This window comes from Leuciscus leuciscus (assembly GCF_965113295.1).
Source record: "Leuciscus leuciscus genome assembly, chromosome: 23".
NCBI lineage: Eukaryota > Metazoa > Chordata > Actinopteri > Cypriniformes > Leuciscidae > Leuciscus > Leuciscus leuciscus.
In genome coordinates this window covers 6,805,342-6,823,855 of record NC_138747.1, presented here as the reverse complement: position 1 = coordinate 6,823,855, position 18,514 = coordinate 6,805,342, and the positions used below count along the sequence as shown (strand labels likewise).

Genomic DNA, 18,514 nt, shown 5'->3' with positions numbered 1-18,514 from the left:
CGTTCTACAGTCGCCATTCATTATGTTTACTGTGGCGAGCAGGACGAGACTGAGGGGCGCGGGAGAACGGAGTGAGGCCGGTGGCGTGATTACTGATGAGCGACACCTGTGAGACGCACTGGTCTCGTGGGCTATCTCTCACGGAAGAGAGGGAATTTTCTTAGCAATGCTATAACGCAGATCAACCGATCACTTGTTTAGCGTTCATGTAAACACTACATTCAGATTCACCAGTTGGAATGAATTCAGTAAGATTGAAACAAAAGGTGTGCATGTAAACAATGAATGGCGACTGTAGAAAACAAAAACTGAATCCCGGACATTTTGGACGATCTCGACGGCCGGACATGTCCGGGAAAAATAGGATGTATGGTAACCCCTACTACTCAGCTTTCTCCACAGAGCAAGAGCCTGTTGGCTTACCTTCCAAAAAAAGATGGCTGACACTATTTGTACATTCTGTGAGTGAGATCCCACCCTCTATGGGCGGGTTGAGAACATGCGGAACTAGCTCCTACTACTGGCTGTAGTTTCTAGCCTCTGGCCAAAAAATCCTCAGATGACGCAAAATGACGATTTTTGCGCCATCGGAGAATTTTTTCCAGACAAAAAATACATAAATCTCTTGTCTCAGGGGGATATGAGGGAGGGAAGCATGGTAATTCGAAAATACTATAGGTTTTCTACTGATACAAAGCTTAATACTAAATGCTGAAGTATCCCTTTAATATCTTTGTGTAAACCATGATAAAAAAAAATAAATCAGAATTATTTTATAAATAGAAAGTTCAAAAGAACAGCATTTATTTTGAATAGTTTTTTTTTTTTGTAACAAATTTTTACTGTCACTTTTTATAAATTGAATGTGTTCATTATATATAATGTATAACGTCACATCAAAACAATGATGGCTAAATATCCTGTACAACACTGATCGATTGATCGTCTGGGTGTCCGTTTTGCAGGATTATCCATGAGGATGGCTACTCGGAGGAAGAGTGCAAGCAGTATCGAGCGGTGGTCTACAGTAACACCATCCAGTCCATCATGGCCATCATTAAAGCCATGAGCAACCTCAAGATTGAATATGACGACAGTGGCAGAGCGGTGAGTACACACAGCATTACCTCAGCAAATAAATCACACACACACCCTGAGTCTGTGTGTAAACTGTACAGAGGCCCACCAGCCTCAGATGATCCTTTTGTAACATTCTCAATGTCTAAACTGCCACTTTTAATCAATTTAATGCATCCTTTCTGAATAAAAGTATTAACTTCTTTTAAAAAAATAATATTTTAACGGTTTTGTACGAGCCTGAGAATTTTCAAATGCAACTTGTTTTTTCTGTTAGAATGATGAAACTTGTGCACTGTGGCCTGCAAAAATTGCATAAAGCCAGGCAGTCAGATTACAGATAGTGATTCCAGCCACCTCTTGTCCTCCTCGTTGTGTGAAATCCATTAGATACATGAGAATAAGACAAAGAAAACTAAAGCTTATTCTTACATTTCTGTTCTGTGTCCTGTAAAAGACAACAGATCAAACATTGCACAATAAATCTTTTATTCTGCTAAGCACCGATTCTCAAAACTTGCAAAGTATAAGGGAAAAAAAGAGAATGAGCAAGTGAGTGTGTTACAGTAGCTTGCTATCTAGGATGTCTAGAGAACAGCCTGAAGGCAGCAGTATGTTCAGTGCATCTGATCCACCTGAGGCTTTGGAGAAACACTGATCTCTATCAGCACAGATTTATCCTTACTATATTTCAGAATCACTGATAGTCTAGATTTACGGTCATTCACTGAATCTACAGTAGGGCTGGGTACCGAGTTCGATACTTTTTAGGTACCGACCGAATTGCCTCGATACTATCGAGTTTCGAAAAATGACTTGTTTTTCGGTACCAGATTTCGATACCTAAGGGGTTAACTCGTCAACGTCAGTGCTCAAACAAATACATATGAAATGCACAACGACACGCCTAAAGTCGCTCACGCACATACACGCAAACTCTACACACACGAGACGCGCGGAACTCTGCGCACATACTCATATGAGACGCGCGCGCGCACAAACTGTCCACGCACACATTCTCATATGAGACGCGAGCACACACACACAAACTCGCGCACATACTCAATGAGACGCGAGCACACACACTCACAATACCTTAAAGATGTGGAAAAGCCGATCAAAAGTGTGGCTACATTTCTCCATTCTCGATGCCAAGCGTGCGATGCAATATTTGCGGTAAAATAATTGCTGCAAAGACGGTACCGCGACAGATATGATGAAGCCCTTGACAGTGCACGGAGTAAACATAAGAGCAGAAAGTTGCTCCGTCTTCGACTGGTAAATGAAGAGATACCTTGTTGATCACTCTGACAGTGTTTATATTGCAATAATGACCAACTTAATGTACACTGCCGTTCAATTTTTTTTCAGTAAGGATGCATTAAAGTTATCAAAAATGACCTTAAAACATGTGTAATGTTACTAAAGATTTTTGTTTCAAATAAATGCTGTTCTTTTGAATTTTTTTATTCATCAAAGAATCATGAAAAAATGTATCATAGTTTCCAAAAACTGTTTTCATATTTCTGAAGGATCATGTGACACTGAAGTAATGATTTTGAAAAGTCAGCTTTGACAACACAGGAATAAATTACATTTTGAAATATATTCATACTATTTTAAATTGTAATACTATTCCACAATATTACAAGTTTTACTGTATTTTTGATCAAACAAATTCAGGTTTGGTGAGCATGAGCTCTTTATAAAAAAATATTTTGTTCCTTTGTGCTTTTTTTTGTTCCTTTCTGGACTGACTAAGGAGCATGAGTCAAACTGAAAAAATAAAACCAAAGTTTTTCTGAGGTAATGTGTTATGTAATCTTGTTAAAATGGATTTCATAAAATTGGTATCGAAAAAAGTATCGTTCAGGAACCGGTATCAAAATCAAGGTATCGGTATTGGTATCGAAATTTTTTGAACGATACCCAGCCCTAATCTACAGGGTTAACTGTCTGAATGTAAGGAAGTAGGATGCAGGAGTCTCGAGATGTGTTTTTAAAAGTCGAACTTCTTTTAACTCGTCACAGCATCTTAAAAAAGCAGCACTCATGATGCAGAAAATGAAGTGAGGAATATGGCTTCTTAAAAACAATACAGATTCTTTCTTTTTTTTTGTAGCAGCAGTGTGTAGTTTAATTAGACGGGTGAAGGGAGAGATGGATTGTGTTTCCGCTCTGGGATTAGAGCTGTAAAGTGCTGTGAGAGAAGCTAACAACATCTCTCCATCACGTTTAATTAGTAAGAGAGGGAGATCTGTTGGAGACATTCCTCAAGTGTGAATCTTTCTTTCTTGTTTATGGTGTGTTTGATGAGGGATGTGCTAAACTATGTATTTTAGGGTCGATAAGTCAGTGGGTTGTCTGAACGACTAGTTGATTAGTCTGTTAAGGAAACCCTGGAAGCTAGTTCAAGAGTCTTGTCCACCAGACAGCGATCAGATGCATTTCTGTGCGATTTATCAGGGGTGGTTGAGGGCTGGATTGGGAGAAACATCATCTTGTGGAGGCTAAATAGAAAATAAATTGTTAAACCTTGGTCTATATATCATACTTGCGAACTAGTGGCTTTTCGCCAAAATTCGCCGTTTTGATCAAAATATGTCATTTGTGTGAATTGTGTTGATCCAAAGAGAGGGGGGGTGGGGGCTAATTTCCCATAGACTGGAGTGAGACCGTAGACTTCTCTCGAGCTATCACCATCTTTTTTGGTGCTCTTTAATGTGGTGTGAAAGATTGCATGAAGCGCAGTTGAACCAATCATCTCTTCCGCTTTACTACTACAGCACGAACTAAAGATGAATGAACATCAGAAGGTATGTTAAAAGAAAAGCTAGAAGACCTTGTCTAGCTTGTTCAGGTGTGTTTGACTTGTAGTGGCCCTCCAGGACCGGATTTGAGGAACCTTGGTTTACAGCATTAATTGAGAGATTAATTTTTTCTTACAGTACATTGTCCATGTACTGTACCTGATAGGCCCCAAATAAATCAATATATAGAATTGAATCGAAACAGAATCAAATCCAATTGCTAGCTTGTGAAACCAAATTGAATCGAACTGTGAAATTTGTCAATACCCAGCCCTAGTAAATGTTTTTATTTACTTGAAGCAAATTTGGTCTTTTCCCGTTATTTTCTTGTCAGAGTGCACTAGAATGCTTTGTTTACATTTCTTCTGGGTGAGGATGACCCCAGGCCCTGTTTACACCTGGTATTAAGATGCTTTTTGGTCGATCGGATGTTAAGTTGACGAGGCAGACATTTAATCCATCTCTTTTGTCCACTTTCAACCACTTCTGTCCTGACTTCTTCAAGGGGAGGGTCTCTGGGCGGATAAATCTTTGGGATTTTTTTCAGATGTTTTGATCTAATGGACAAACTAACAGTTCTCTGTAACAATTTTGGTACCATAGCAAAAATCTCTTTATTTAACCATGTAGAATTTTTTTTTTTTTTTAAGGAGTTCATGATTAATGCTAGTAATAATTATAAGTAAATAATACATTAAAACATTAGCATTGTAGCCTAGCTATTAGTCTCCATAAATAACTGCAATATTTAATTCACAGATATCTTTTGACATATATATATTTTGTCCCAGTGTTTTCCGTGTCTCAAAGCAGTTCAGTTAACAGTAAAAGCTGCTCCACATGAACTCATCTTTGCATCCGCTTTGAGTTTGGTTCGCTCATAATGAGCCTTTGGGAAAGCAACATGTGCCAACCATCTTCCCGAACTTGTAATAAGAAGCACTTATAAACTGACTGTTTGCTTCCTGCGGTTCTCTGCCAAAATAATTGAGGATATATGGTTTGAAAATGAAGAAATTAAAGAGCCATAAATGTATGTATTATAATTTGACAGTTTTACTGTAATATAAAAATATTATTTATTGCAATTTAAATCTGTTTTTATCAGAAAAAAAAAGCAATTATATTTTTTTCCCTGAATCGTGCAGCCCTGCTGTTTATAGATTTGAGTGATTTCTGACAGGTACTAGAGATCCAATGTATTCCAAAAAAACACAAAAAAAACAAGATAACAATCTAAATACTCTAGTGGACCTTACAAATCACCATCTTGATCCATCCCTATGTTTGATTTGACTCAGTTACTACTTAACTTTAAAAACACAGAGAATGCAGAGCTGTGCGTAAGACAGGAAGTGAAACGTTGGCCCGTGTACCTTTTAAACCATATGAGTGAGTGCATGTGTTAACCATATGTCACAGTTTGAGCAGTGTGCTTTAGACACGTGGAAAACAGCATCCCTTGGGGCTGATCGCTGTAACTCCTCATTTTTTCTCTCTCTTTTGCTCTCTTCTCTTCTCTTGAGGCTGTAAATCTTTTAAAAGGCCTGTAACCATTCTGTCCTCTCTCTATTCATATCTATTGGCTTTTTTCCCCACCACCTAGTAAAAGAACTTATAGTATTCCTGTTGTGAAATAGATAATCAAGCATTCCTTGAATTTACAAGCTACTTAACTTCTGAATTGTGAAACACTGCGCTTTTTCACCTTTACAATGTCTGTAATCTACAGTAGCACACAGTTTAAGAATTCATCACGTTCCCTAGAAGTGCAGGGTCGGTCATGTCACACGTCTCTCAGCCCATCACTTCTGCTCATGGCTCCCATGTTCCGCCCCAGGGCTGACTTCCTGTGACCTAGTTCATCTCTATGATGGGAGGGGTTTTGGCAAGAGACAGATATGTAGGTAGACGGTTATTTTTGTAGTTCTGAGAGAACCGTTGAGGAAAACGTGTGGGAGACAGACAGGAAGGCAGGCAGGCTGCAAAGACACTAGTCAAATGGATCGAGACTCAGACATGATAGTAGAATCTAGAGGTAAGAGCTAGCCAGGAAACTGGTTCATAGGCTCCTTCTCTCAGGGGATGCATAGCTCACATTTGTACACTGCACTTTTGACCTGCCTGGCAAATAAATCTTTAAATCATCAAGTAACCCCCCCCCCAAAGCACATATACACACACACTCACACACGGCAAAAACGTCTCTCCTTCCAGAATGCCACCATGCAACTGATCTGTCCTCATGATAATGGTTGTCTAGGAAAAGCAAATATCCAATATTACCAAAATCACTTTTTTACTGTAAGCACAGTCTTAAATGTGTTAAAGTGTTAAATGAACATAAAGAGCCTAATAAACCTGCTGCTGTCATTAATGTAAATCAAAGCACAAAAGACAAAGAAAAATCCTTAACCTTTACCTTTTAAACCTACCTGATAATCTTAAAGCACTGTTTACAAGGTTACATGGGTAAAAAAAAAAGAAACATTAACTTTGTTGTGCATTTTTGCAGGGCAGGTAAAAATGAACCGGCCTGACTGGACCAGTAGAAAAAACCCTTAGCAATGAGCCCTTATATATTAAAGGCACAGCATTTGTTTCAGTGAGTTAATGTGAAGATTGTTTTAAGTTCACTTAAATTAAAAATTGTTTTTTATATACTTTATAAAGCCTATTAAATGTTAAAATTGACAACTTTCAATTATACTGTTATGTTGAATAGCTATAATTAATGGCTAAAATTGAGCAAAAAAATCTATGTAATCGAGACATCATTATCACTACTGGTATCAGTGATACTGGACTGCATTTATAGTGCTTTGTTAAAAGATGCCATTAAACAAATATTTAAAATATACCATCTTTGTTGTTTCTACATTACTTTGTAGATTCAGTCTGAAAGTATTATTAAATATATAGTGTGTATGCATGTGCTAGTTTATGCATATTGGTGTGTTAATGTGCATTAGTTTTGAGGCAAATTTGTATTTGTTTGTTTTATAGGATGATGCCCGTCAGTTGTTTGCCCTGTCCGGGGCGGCAGAGGAACAGGGCATTCTGCCTGACGACCTGGCAAATGTCATCACCAGACTGTGGGCTGATGGAGGGGTACAGAGCTGCTTCACCCGCGCCAGAGAGTACCAGCTCAACGACTCCGCTGCATAGTAAGTTCTCTCTCCGTTATTGGTCACAAAAGATATTGACCTATGACCATTCGTCAATATTCATGGCAAACAAATATCATAGCACATAATGCTCAGCCTGTCAGATGATAAATATGCATTTACAGATGGAACAGGGTGGTGCACTATAGTGTGGGTATTTTTCTTGGAATATAAACATATTCAAATATTCACAAGTTTTATATAGACACCAAAACCACTCTGCTATTGGTCAAAATTAATATAAGTGTGTGTTTTTTTTTAATGAACAGCTAAACTAAAACTGACACCTACCCAAGAGTCTCTTTAAATTCAAAATGGATAGAAAGATGAAATTGTGTGATGAGAGCGGGTAGGATCAGATCGATACGTCAAAGCGAGCAGAAGCTGTGGCATTAACAGTTAACGGTCCGTTGAGAAACCAATTGCTGTTAAATGGAGGGTTGGCCTGGGTCAGGATTTCCAAGAATTTTCCCATGCTTTATACACTCAGAATCAATCGGGGTAGGTGGAGCGTTCCCTCACAGGGGGATCACAGTCGATTTGGCCTTGAATTAGGAAATTAATCATGATGTCATTTGTTGGTGGGAAAAGAGATTGCGGAAGGATAGAGGGAGTTCTAATCTTAGTTTTCATAATATTTAGTTGTGTTTGCTAGGTTCAGCAGATGTTTATGTGAGAGGTTTTACAGCCTGTGTGTGGGTGGGTGGAGAGAAGTGTGGTTTTACAGAGGCAGCCACTCCTTCCCCACCCTCACAACAGAGGCTAAAATGTCCATCAAAAAGAAAACCACCTTTTAGAGAGATGCAGTCTATAGAAATCATAATTAGCTTATGTTAAAAGCAATATATAAAAATAGAAACCCTCCACATACACACTAGCATTCAAAGGTTTGGAATCAGTACTTTTAGCAAGGACGCATTAAATTGATCAAAAGTGACAGTAAAGACTTGTGAAAAATGAAATGGTCTATTCATAAAAGAATACAGATTTTTTTTTAATCAGTTGTCACAAACAGTCACAAACTGTTTCAACATTGAGATATTATATACACACAATTAGAGTTTTGGCATTATGTATAGAAAATCTGTCATTATTGCTAAATGAACCCTGACAGGATACTGTCATACTGTAAATGAACCCTGACTTCTCATTTTATGTGAGAAGAAAGAGATTGCAGAGTGACATGAGACAATTGGATGACACTGGGCGATGGCTCAGAATCAGAATTCAAATTTATCCCAGAAGTGTCTAATTGAGTATAGGTTGGCGCTTTGTGAAGACTAGTGGAGTTCATGTACGAGATGTATCCATCTTTGTTAGAAACCTGCCCTCCCAAAACTAAGTTAGAAGCACACAGTTCTCTAGAAAACCAATGTATGCTGTAGCGTTAAGATTAACTGGAATTGGAACATATTTTTCTTCACTGAAATCTTCCCAGCCTCTGAACCAGAGCCAGACGTCCAGCACAGCTCCTGTTCCAGTAAAAAAAAAAAAAAAAACTTTTCATACACACATACTGTGTTCAGATTCAGAATAACAGTACCCGTAATGTCAATGTCAATACGTAATGTAGTATTTACCTCAGTAAATAGCATGCACTGAATCCCATCAGATGTTTTATACTGGTGTATTTACTGGTGTAATGTTTATAAGTGCCTAGCGTTGGTGTATTGTTCTCATTAGATCCACAGCTACAGTGTCACTGTACTCTTGGCTTTGATAAACTCTAGCTGCGTTTATCAGAGACATGACTTTAATTCCCCGAACCTTAAATGATAGCATGTGGTCATTAATCTCTCTCTACACACAGTCAGCACACCCCTTTGTCCTGCACCCTACAGGCTAGATCTTTCATTGCATAAATCACAGCACACCATGTACTTAAGTGTGAATAATAGAATAAACAAGTTTTCTAGAGAGCCCTCCTTCAAAACAAAGCTCACTCGAGCCCGAAATGTGAAACTAAATGTTTTTTAATGTCTTTTTTTTCTGTTTTTGGGAGAGGTAGGGGTTGGGGGGGGGGTTGATTTAGGTAAGAACTACAAAGGCAGCTCTAAGCCATGCTTTGTGAAGAGGGATTATCAGCACTTTTCAATTTGATTTAGGTTGTGCTTGATTGTTTTAATGCCTGAGGATTCCAGTGGAGTGCGAGTGTCTGCGGGGATCCACACAATATTGAGATACCGCTCTCAGGACTGATAAATGTTTTTGCGTTTTGATCTATCGGTCAGTGCTGCTCTCCCTATGTTTTTCCATCATCTCCAGGCGCATTCATATGTAAATAGCGCGAGCTTATTTTGTGCATTAGATCGAAAGATCTGAACAAACGCATACATTTACCTGCCCATAGACCCTCGAAGAAATCAGGACAGAAGTGTTTGAAAGTTGATTAAAACACCAGGTGTAAACGGGCATTTGTCTCCCTCGTCTACTTGTTATCCGATCGACCAAAACGCATCTTAATACCAGGTGTAAACGGGGCCTAAGAAAGAAAGAAAACAACTTGGAGGAACTTGGTCTTTTGTGATATTGAAAACCTTGAATTCTTGGTTCGTCTTGGAACCGTACATTTGAGCTGTAGTGGGATTGTACGGCATTAGGTGGAGCAATAACATTCAGTGTTTCTGGCAGGAGATCTTGCCTACGCAGCTTATCCAAGCTGTGTTACTGTGAGTCTTTATCAGCCTTTGATTGGCAGCTGAATGAAGATCTGCATTGTCACTCTCGCAGCCTCCGAGACTTAGGCGGTTCGTCTGCTCTCTGTGTGCAATCGTCTAATCAGATTTCCAAACAGTGTTTTCCGTAAGAACATCTACAAGGCCTGTTCAAACCAATGCTGAAACTGATAGACAGAAGTGTACAATACTTTGCATCATATATACCTAAAAAATATTTGACTTGTGTATATTTAGAGAGAATATTTAGTATTTTATGGCAGAGGTTTTCAGAGTAAAGTTGGGTGCTTGGGTGTCTGGAAAATTCAAAAACACAATTTTAGAGCTAGTAACTGAGGGTTCAGCCAGTGATAGACTAATGCTAGAGAAAGAGACGTGTGAATTAACTGAATGAGTCTGTTCGTCTCTCCGTCTCTCAACAGTGTTCAGCAGCAGTGTCTCTACTAATAGCGAAACTGTAAGTTTATCTGCTCCAAGAACAGCACCGTTATGTCCTCGGTAGTAAGAAATGTCATGTAGCTTTTAAGGTGCGAAATATTTTACTGATAAAATCGTCGTGCTGATAACACTTTTCTGTGCGAGTGTGTGTACATCCTGTATGTGTGTGCGTTTGAGTGGAGAGCAGGAGAAAGAGAGTATGTGCATTCCATACATAATACAGCGTAATTTTGTGGCAAAAACATGGAAATAATTTATCATTTTTATCCAGTTTTTACTATATTTGCTTGTTCAGTGTGGGTTTTGGTTCTTTTGCTGTTGTAGGCTGTATGGAACTTTGAAATAACTGAAATCATTTGGCGAAGTGATGTGGAACTTTAATGCGGTCAAGACCTGCCTGGAACTACTTTAGCCGTGCGTTTCCCTGAAATAAATAATTGCATACCTCAGAACATTAGTCAACCAATTCAAGCATTCAACAGCCCTGTAGTATAACACTATATATATGTGGCCGTTACACATATATATATACACACACACACACACACACACACACACACACACACACACACACACACACACACACACACACACACACACACACACACACACACACACACACATGCTGATTTGATGCTCATGAAACATTTATTATTATTATCAATGTTGAAAAGAGTTGTGTACAATTTTTTTTTACAGGATTATTTGATGAATAGAAAGTTCAAAAGAACAGCGTTTATCTGAAATAGAAAGCTTTTGTAACATTATCACTACCGTTCAAACGTTTGGGGTCAGTTTTTATTTTATAAAAAAAAAAAATAAGAAATTAAAAAATATACATTTTATTCAGCAAAGATGCATTAAATTGTTCAAAAGTGACAGTATAGACATTTATTATGTTGCAAAAGCTTTCTATTTCAGATAAATTCTGTTCTTTTGAACTTTCTATTCATCAAAGAACCCTGAAAAGAAATTGTACACAACTCCTTTCAACATTGATGATTAATAATAATAATAAATGTTTCTTGAGCAGCAAATCAGCATATTAGAATGATTTCTGAAAGGATCATGTGACACTGAAGACTGCAGTAATGATGCTGAAAATTCAGCTTTGATCTCAGGAATAAATTACATTTTAAAATGTATTCAAATAGAAAACAGTTATTTTAAATTGTAAAATATTTCACAATATTGCTGTTTTTGCTGTATTTTGGATCAAATAAATTAAGCCTCGGTGAGCAGAAGAAACTTCTTTTAAAACTTAAAAAAAAATCTTACCGTTCTAATAATTTTGCCCACCACTCTATATAGTAATTTTATACAGTAGTGAACATTGAAAGGGTCTAGTTAGAAGGAAATGCTATTATTTAAAAAAGCAAATTGTTACATGTACCATCCTGTGTGTGTTTTGCAGTTATCTGAATGACATGGAGAGGATAGCCAAAGCAGACTACATCCCAACCCAGCAGGACGTGCTGAGGACCAGAGTGAAGACCACTGGCATCGTAGAGACACATTTCACCTTCAAAGACCTACACTTCAAGTGAGAAACCTCTACGCACATGGATGTCTCTTTCGCTCTGATTTTAACAGATTTTTTTATTCACACTCTAGTAACTGCGCCAACGTGTGTTCACACACATTCGCACTTCAAACAACTCATCTGCCATATCGGAACTGCCACCACTATTTCCGTTAGCTAGAAACACCCTCTTTAACCCTCAATGGCATCAAGGAATTAATTCCATGCCATCCATGTGTTCTGGCCTGAGGTTTTGGGATTAATTTCTCTTAAAACTGTTGAGGGCGTTTGGTTTTAGGAGTTTATGGGATTTAGCAAGGCTGGGATGATTCTCTTTGAATGAGTCGGCTTTAATCTACAGAAGAAATGTCAGCCCGACCTTTAGAAAGATCAAACACAAGCCAGCTGTCCAAGATGGTCTATTACTTTATTTAATGACTTGTAAATCATATTATGTATTGTGTGTAAAAAAAAAGTGCCACACGGAGGATGATTATGGAATTTCCTAGAAATGCCAATGACGTCTTTTCCAGGTCCACACGGTTAAAGAGACAAATGTGTGACTGACAGAAATAAATGACTCCTGCAACTGACTGGAAGTCCCAGCTCTTCCATCCTCCCTCCCGGTCTCATCCATTCTGCTTTCAACCCCTCCATTACCATAGAAACAAAGCCCAGACTCAAATGTCAACAAATGCCAGTGACACATGTGAACCGTCCGGACCTAAAGAGGAAAGGACATGATAAACCTCTCTAAGGCCATCAGAACACTGAGTCAGCAACCTCAATATTCTGCTGACAAAACATTGAAAATTTCCCACAAATTTCCAGTTGACAAAAACAAGCTCTGGGAACATATGGTTTGTGGAAACTAGATGTGACCTACAATGAGGAATATTGTCATCATTTGCTTGCCCTCGGGTCATTTCTATTTTGTCAAATAGGACAAAACAACATCATAAAACATAATAAAAACAGTCCATACCACGTGTACCTTATTTCAAGTCTATTAAGCCAATACAATAACTAATGCTATTGGTTAAGACATGGTTGGAGGAGCTTTATGGTATGTTTTGATTGTTTATGAATGAAATTCAGAAAATGATGACAAAACTATTCCTTTAGGACAGTATGACATATTGAACAGGCTGTTCTTCTGCCCATTACATCTCTATTACTTTTGCGTCAAATTAAATTATCTGTCTGCTTATTTGGATGATTGTATGTTCTGTCTTGCTTTGTTGGTTGTTCAGGGCATTTTTGTCATTGATTACTTGTACATTTGTCTGTATATACTGCTGGACATTTACACGTCTCCTCTCTCTCTCTCCATAGGATGTTTGATGTCGGCGGCCAGCGTTCAGAGAGAAAGAAGTGGATCCACTGTTTCGAAGGTGTGACGGCCATTATCTTCTGTGTGGCCATGAGTGCGTACGACCTGGTGCTGGCTGAGGATGAAGAAATGGTGAGATCCTCTTAGCTTTTACCCCAGATCAGTTTAGAATTCATAAAACTATTAAGAATCAAAGAGGCTGCACTTCTGCACAATTTGTTTTGTTAGTCGAGGTTTAATTTAGTTCTATGTGACCATGTTAGAATTAAATATGCTGCTTTTCTACCGCACCTTCAAGACTTCTTCATGTATGATACGGCATAGACTGCTGTTCAAAAGTTTGGGTTTGGTAAGATTTTTTTAATCAAAAGTAGTGAAAACAGTAATATTGAAAAATATTATTCCTGATTGCAAATTATTACTCCAGTCAGTGTCACATCCTTCAGAAATCATTCTAACATTTCTTATTATTATCAATGTTGAAAACGGCTTAATATTTTTGTGAATACATTGTTTTTCATGATTCTTTGATGAATAGACAGTTCAATTTTTTTATTTTTATTATAAATGTCTTTACTATCACTTTTGATCAATTTAATACACAAGTACTAATTTCTTTCTTTCCTTAAAAAAAAAAAAAAAATCAATCTGACCCAAGCTTTGGAACGGTAGTGTAGTTGCGTCATATTGTTCAGGCTTTCATTCATCAATACAGGCCTGAATAATGAACCGGTTCTTAATTCCACCACAGAATCGAATGCACGAGAGCATGAAGCTCTTCGACAGCATCTGCAACAACAAGTGGTTCACCGAGACCTCCATCATTCTCTTCCTCAACAAGAAAGATCTGTTTGAGCAGAAGATCATACACAGCCCCTTGACCATCTGCTTCCCTGAGTATGCAGGTACTATAAAACCGCCAACTTCCCAATAAATCATCTAAATCAAGTGCACAAGTGCTCCAGAAGTGCTTTTGAGTGCTTCAGTTCAATAAAATGCAAGCTCATTGCTTTACTTATGCATTAAAGAAAACATGAAATCAATACAGACCTTTTTAGTTTCTTAATAATAATTGTACCTGGTCTTTTTGTGCAATAAAAATAAAATACATTAATCATATTATATTGTTAATGTTAATTTATTATAATTTATATTAGATTATTATAGCATTAATATCAATAATGCATATTAATAATCGGATGCAAAAAAAGTAGTTGCTTAGCTGTTTATGGAGGGACAGAAGCTCTCCGATTTCATCAAAAAGATTTGTGTTCAGAAGCTAAACAAGTCTTACGGGTTTGGAACGACATGAAGGTGAATAATTAATGACAGAATTTTCATTTTTTTGGTGAGCTATCCGTTCAACCAATACAATCATTCCCTACTTTTCACGATCCAATCAAATGCTCATAAATCTGTCCTACATTATTTCAGGCTGAATATTGGTTTCCACCCTGAAATGCATCACATTACAGAAGTTAAAATGTGTTGCTAATGTCATATTCATGTTGTCTTTGAAGCATGCACATATTCCAGACCAATCCGAGCCAGTTTAACTCAGGCATTTCCAGTCTTTGTGAGGTTATTCACTTCAAGTGCTCATCAAGGGGTTTATTCAAATGAGGTCCACTTTGGGTGTCCATCAATGTTGATATCCAAAAGGCCAGCAATTCATTATATCCCATGCAGAGTAGTGCATGCGACATCGATCTAACACAGAGCAAACGGCTTTATTGATATCCATCGATTGGAAGAGATCATGTGTCATTTTAATGATCAAAGTGGGAATCATCGTGGGAATTTTTCGATTTCATGTTGTTTTCCAATTTTTTCTGCCTCCCTGTCTTTCACTTATTTTCTGTCTTTCCGTCTCCATCCTTCCCTGCTGTTTTCTCATTGTGCTTTGTATTTCCCCTCTCGACAAGGTGCCAACAACTACGACGAGGCCGCCGAGTACATCCGCACCAAGTTCGAGGACCTGAACAAGAAGAAGGAAACCAAGGAGATTTACCCTCACTTCACCTGTGCCACAGACACCAAGAACGTGCAGTTCGTTTTCGACGCCGTCACCGACGTCATCATCAAAAACAACCTGAAGGATTGTGGGCTCTTCTAGAGCACGAAACCAGGAAGGTTATTCGAGGTAAGAAGAAATGCACAAAAACCAGTGTCCATTCTAGTTGTACTACTTTGCTTGGCATTCTAACTTATTTCTCTTCCTCTTTTAGATTACTTGAACAGTTTTGATGACCAGAGGAAGCAGGGGTGGAATACGTCCCGGGCATCTGCTCTGGCCAACCACGACGACTGATAGCTCAGAGGAGCCCGACACAATTTCAATGATTGCCAACAACCTTAGCCTCTGTCCTCCCTCCCTCTGGACACCGTCCCATCATTGTGTTTGACATTTAATATCTGTATTAATAACTCCTTGGGCTATGACACAAATCGCCAACTGTTGTATTATCCATTGTCCATTTGTGTTGTTTATTTTCTGTCCTTTTGTTCATTTTTTTTTTCTTCCCCCGAGTAATACAGAGGCAACAAAATGTTTTATATGATACTTTCATTTAACTCTAGGGAATATGATGTGCAAATTTTATTGAACTTTTAATTGCATAATGCTTATTTTTTAAACAACCAGCAGGCATTGGATATAGAGTATGATCGAAAAAGGAAAGCGCTTTTTTTATGATGTTTACATGACGTCCTTGTTGATAGCAAATGGAAAGTTTTCCTGCATGATAGAAGATAGCAAATATATCAATACAAGTAATCAGTTCACATCAGCGTAACATTCCTTTTTAAAATTAAATTTAAAAAAATTACAAAAACAACAAAAAACTATTAAAAAAAAGCACAAAAAAAGCTTCACAAATGGAGAAAGAACTGCTAAATGTAACTGATATTTAAAGTATATACGTAACAGTATCTAACAATCTTTTTTCTTCTTTTCTATCTTCTCATTCCTCTTTCTAGCATTCTGTTTGTGCCTTGACTTCCGTTTACAATGGACTTTATTTTCTCCCCCAGTTGTCCTACTGTACGTAAACATTTCCGCTCCAGAAATTTCACACCATGTAAGAATAAATAGTGATTAATAATGGAAATCTAAATGAGAAAAAGGGTAGTGGATTTTTTTTGTTTGTTCCTTCTTTTTTTTTTTTTGGTAAAGAGTTTTTTTGAAAGTATAATGATTTAATTTAAATAAAAGTTCATTCACTAGATGAAGCTCTGCCGGCTGTGGTTTTTATTTCAAGTGTACATTTTGTGGAGGTTAATAAGTTCACTTCAGTGGCTGAATGAATAATTAATTTAATATCCAATCGCAGTAATTAAATACACATTTAAGGACTTGCTGTAGGGCATCAACTGGAACATTTTCTAATTTTAGTATATTATGCTTTAGCTGAAATTGGCTAACCATTACCTGGAGAGGTCTGCAAGAACATTAACTAACTTAATTATTTAAGAACATTAAGATTAATTTCTTTTCTAAGATCAGACAGCTGGAAGATAAGGCTCGTTGCTGAATTAAACCAGTAACTGCGTCCTGTTACTGTCGAAAGACAGAAAATCTCAGGTTAATTAATCACCGTGTTCGGAACATATGCTTCTCAAAATTATAATTACACTCATTTGGAAACGTCTCACACACTGTAATCTAACCTGGGTCTTGAGCTTTGCCATTAAACCTCTACAAATGAATGGAAAATATGTTTTTTTTTTTTAAGATCTTAACTAAATTATTGTTCGGAGAGTGAAATAAAAATCTGTGACAGGCTTCAACTCACCATTACGCCCCTTGTGTGCTGTCTTTTGACAGACTGACACTGTCATCTAGCGGCTGTTTTTTTAAATGGCACCATATACTATATATTAGCCTATTAACAATTCAATCTACATGATCTCACTTCTCATAAACAGATTTGACCCAACTTGATCTAATGCTGATGGATTCTTAGCTCATTCAGCGTTAGCGTGAGTACTGAAAAGATCACAAATAAACAAGAAAAAGTGAGAAACAACAAACCTGAGAGACCCATTTCTCAATGAATTTCCAGCTCACCTGCCATTCAATAGAAGTTCAGTGAAATATTATGTTCGACAAACCGCTGTACTGTGTACACCAAAGAATGAACGACACTTAACTTATATTAAAAGTAAAACTAGCGAAGTAAAAAAAAAAAAACTCAAATAATTTCCAAAATAAAATGTTCAGTGGTTTAGTACATTATTTTCCTCACAAAAAGTAAAGCTGGTTCACATAGAAAGCGTTTTTATGCGTTCCAATGCGATTAATTATAAATATATATATTTTTCTGTGTGTGTGTATATGAGCGACACCGATGATGACGTTTGCGCGCCGCATTTTGCGTCATTTTTAATTTTTTTATGTAAAATTGCGCGACATATGATTTTTTTTAGTGTGTGTGAACTGGTGGCTGATGTAGAAATACTAATGGTAAGTAGCCTATAGTATTTTGACAGAAACTGTAATGTTTGTACGGAACATAATGTTTTTTTTTTATATAATTTTGATGTATGTAGGCTATATGGTAGGCCTACTGTTGAGCTGTGTAAGGTGCTCCCACACCCCACACCCTGCTTTTAATAATTTACATTTTTCGCGCTGTATGAGTACAGCCATGTGACCCGACATTGTGAGCAGCAGCAGAGCTCCTGTGATGGAAAACAACCACAAACCAGGGGTGCGTTTCCCGTACAACTATATAGCTCGCTGCTTAACTACCATAGTACGATGCATCGTTGGAGAAATCAACTAGCTAGTCACGACTGTTTCCCGAAACCGTCTGTCGCAAAGTATCGTTCAACCACGTTGGTTTATGACGTCTCGCACGTGGTGGACTAATAACTTATTTTAATTAATCTGTTTGAGATCGAATTAACGCTAGATTTTGTCATATAAGTTACAGACATGGCATCTGAAGACCATTTCTAATTTTTCTCAGTTATTTTGCTTTATTACCAGACTCAATATTTGGCTCGTTCTTACATAGTAGAGCACGTTCGCACATGCACAGTCTTCAAAAACGGTGCTTTAAATCTCTTGACAAACTAAAAGACATAAATTACATTTGTATGTATTCTAAATAAATAACACGGGTTGTACTGAATGTCAGCTTGCTTATTTTGCTAAAGATAAGGATTTATTCAGTCTACATCTAATGTAAACTAGAAACTATGCTTCTAACGACAGCTCGAGAGCTGTCGTTCCAACCACACAAGTTTGCGATGATGTTTGCGAACGTTCGTTTGAACGATGGTTTCGGGAAACACCAAATCGTTGAACTATGCTGATAACGACGGAACTTGCGACCATAGTTGGCTAACGATGCTTTCGGGAAACGCACCCCAGGCCTGTGAATCCCAGAACTCACTCAACACGCTCTTGTCTGAGAATACAGACACACACAGGTACATGCATCTGTAGGAAGAGTGAGTGTCTATTATTAGAAAAAACCTCATCT

General features: G+C 37.6%; 1 protein-coding gene across 1 annotated transcript in view; it reads left to right on the top strand.

Annotated features, from left to right (window-relative positions):
* The window catches only part of gnai2a (guanine nucleotide binding protein (G protein), alpha inhibiting activity polypeptide 2a), a 64,250-nt gene extending 47,997 nt beyond the window's left edge, over window positions 1-16,253 (top strand). Inside the window, exons 3-9 of the mRNA XM_082155497.1 lie at window positions 966-1,107; window positions 6,894-7,054; window positions 11,582-11,710; window positions 13,025-13,154; window positions 13,774-13,927; window positions 14,948-15,165; window positions 15,251-16,253. Of these exons, the coding sequence (XP_082011623.1) occupies window positions 966-1,107; window positions 6,894-7,054; window positions 11,582-11,710; window positions 13,025-13,154; window positions 13,774-13,927; window positions 14,948-15,138 (907 nt within the window). The 3' untranslated portion in view covers window positions 15,139-15,165; window positions 15,251-16,253. The remainder of the gene's footprint in view (window positions 1-965; window positions 1,108-6,893; window positions 7,055-11,581; window positions 11,711-13,024; window positions 13,155-13,773; window positions 13,928-14,947; window positions 15,166-15,250) is intronic.
* The last annotated feature ends 2,261 nt before the right edge of the window (window positions 16,254-18,514 follow it).